At 63.8% G+C, this 2,000-nt stretch overlaps 1 protein-coding gene across 1 annotated transcript; it reads right to left on the bottom strand.

The window, feature by feature from the left end:
• Positions 1–248: 248 nt before the first annotated feature.
• Positions 249–2,000, bottom strand: HES6 (hes family bHLH transcription factor 6). Its single transcript, XM_059703735.1, has 4 exons — positions 1,812–2,000; positions 1,644–1,730; positions 1,457–1,538; positions 249–1,240 (listed from the first exon to the last, which is right to left on the bottom strand). The coding sequence occupies exons 1-4, from the start codon at positions 1,890–1,892 to the stop codon at positions 801–803; spliced, it is 690 nt and encodes a 229-aa protein (XP_059559718.1). The 5' UTR covers positions 1,893–2,000; the 3' UTR covers positions 249–800.

Here is a 2,000-nt window from a genome sequence, read left to right on the forward strand (position 1 = left end):
ACAACCCCAGGGAGAGCAGGTCAGGCCTAAGGACCTGCAGGGGAAACCCACCTGGAGCTGCCATGCAATAGGGAGGAGGAAGCACCGTCTAACTGTGAGACAGAGTATCCCACCTGCACTGCCATTACACTGCTTACTTTGCTGATGAAGCGTGAGCGTTAGATACAGGAAAAACTTACTTAGTTTGCTATTTATATATTTGACACATTAATGACACCACATCATTCAGTAATACTTCAGAAGGGTAATAACTCTCCAAAATCGTTTATTTAGTAGAATTGGAATGTTCAATACCAACCTAATTTACAAACTCAAGTCTGCTAAATGCAAGACATACAGAAAGCCTTGCTTCTCTCTGACAGCCTAGGGCAATTCTGCACCTGCCCCACCTGTGCCTTGGCTGAAGTGGCAAGTTCAAGTTTCTGCTCAGCTCAGGGCTGCCAGGGCCTGAGGTCTCCTTCTGCCCCAGCACTAGTGCCCTGCACTGAGGAGAGGCTCAGCACCACTCCGGTCACCCCTGCCCCAGGTCCACACAGTGCCTAAGAAGGCTGGACAGGCAAAAGCCAGGGGGCCCTGGTAGCTCTGCAGCTCTCTCCTTGAGCTGGGGGTGGGGCCCATAAAAGTTACTCTCTTAAGGAAAGGGTTATCCAGGACTTCCCTACAAGCCATCCACTAGAAAAGGACAGATGTGGGAGACATCAGGACCCTGCCCCACCACATCCGGACTCCAGGGAGGAGGAACTAGAGGTGGGAAGGCTGGGCCCACCTTTGCAGGCTCAGGACTGGCAGGCTGGTGTTGGTCACCAAGGCCTCCAGATGCTCTGGACTACGCCCGCAGAGGTCAGGCTGCCCAAGGCCACAGGCACCAAGTGCAGGCCCTCTGCAGATGCTCCGCTCAGTTCAGCCTCGGGGGGCTCCTCCAGGTCGGAGCACAGGTCATCCCCGGGAACTGGGGGGCTGGGGACAGGGGGGCTGGGTATCGGGGACACCAGGGCCCCTCCTGTGAGCCAGCTGCTTCGCCTAGGGTCTCCCGGGGGCCCGGCCAGAGCGTCCCCCAGCAAATCCCGGAAGCTGCTGCCCTCTCGCAGTGGCATGGACTCAAGCAGGTGGTTCAGGAGCTGGGCAGCGACGGTGGCGTCGATGGCCTGGCACGTGGATACGAACGTGTGCACCTCATGCATGCACTGGATGTAGCCGGCTGCGAAGCGCTCGCTGGCTTCTGCCTGCAGCTGCTCGCGCCCTGCACCCGGGGATGGGAGGGAGAGAGCCGCGCCCGGTCTGGTGAGCCTGGACTGCCGTGTCCTGACCCACCCGGCAAGCGGTGATAGGGCTCACCCCGGAGATGCTGGGGCACGCCTTGCTCCGGGATGAGCTCTCGCCCCGACTGCACAGGGGCGTCAGACGGAGAAGTCTTCAACTTGCCGCGCCCCAGCCCGCGTGCCCCGCCACCACTCACCGCGAGCCCTGCCCCGCAGCACTCCCTGCACGCGCCGCACGGTCAGCTCCAGCACCTCGGCGTTCTCCAGCTTGGCCTGCACCTGCGCCGGCGGGGGCGCCAGGTGGGGAAGGGAGGTGAGGCCAGGCAACGCCCCGACCCCGTCCGCCCGCTCAGCAGCCCCTGGGCACCGGCCCGCCAGCCTCACCTCGGTGCCCGCCAGCAGCTGCCGCAGCTCCTGCAGGCTCTCATTGATCCGCGCGCGCCGCTTCTTCTCCACCAGGGGCTTCCGGGCCTGCGGGAAGCGGGCGACTAAGCCCCAGCGCCAGGCCGCCCCCGTCCCGCACGCCCACACGCCCGAGGCCCCAGCCCTCACCTTGCGGTCCCCCCGCGCCTCCCAGCGGTCCTTATTCTCCCGGCCCGCAAGGTCCCGTCGAGGCGCCAGGGGCGAAGCCATAACCAACACCGCCCGAAGCGCCGGGCGCGCCCAGCGCCCTTGGCTGCACCGCCGGCAATAGCCCCTGCTCTCCCCACTCTCGCTTCTTCCGCCCGCACACGGCCCCGC

The sequence above is a fragment of the Myotis daubentonii genome, chromosome 7 (genome assembly GCF_963259705.1).
Source record: "Myotis daubentonii chromosome 7, mMyoDau2.1, whole genome shotgun sequence".
NCBI classification, from domain to species: domain Eukaryota; kingdom Metazoa; phylum Chordata; class Mammalia; order Chiroptera; family Vespertilionidae; genus Myotis; species Myotis daubentonii.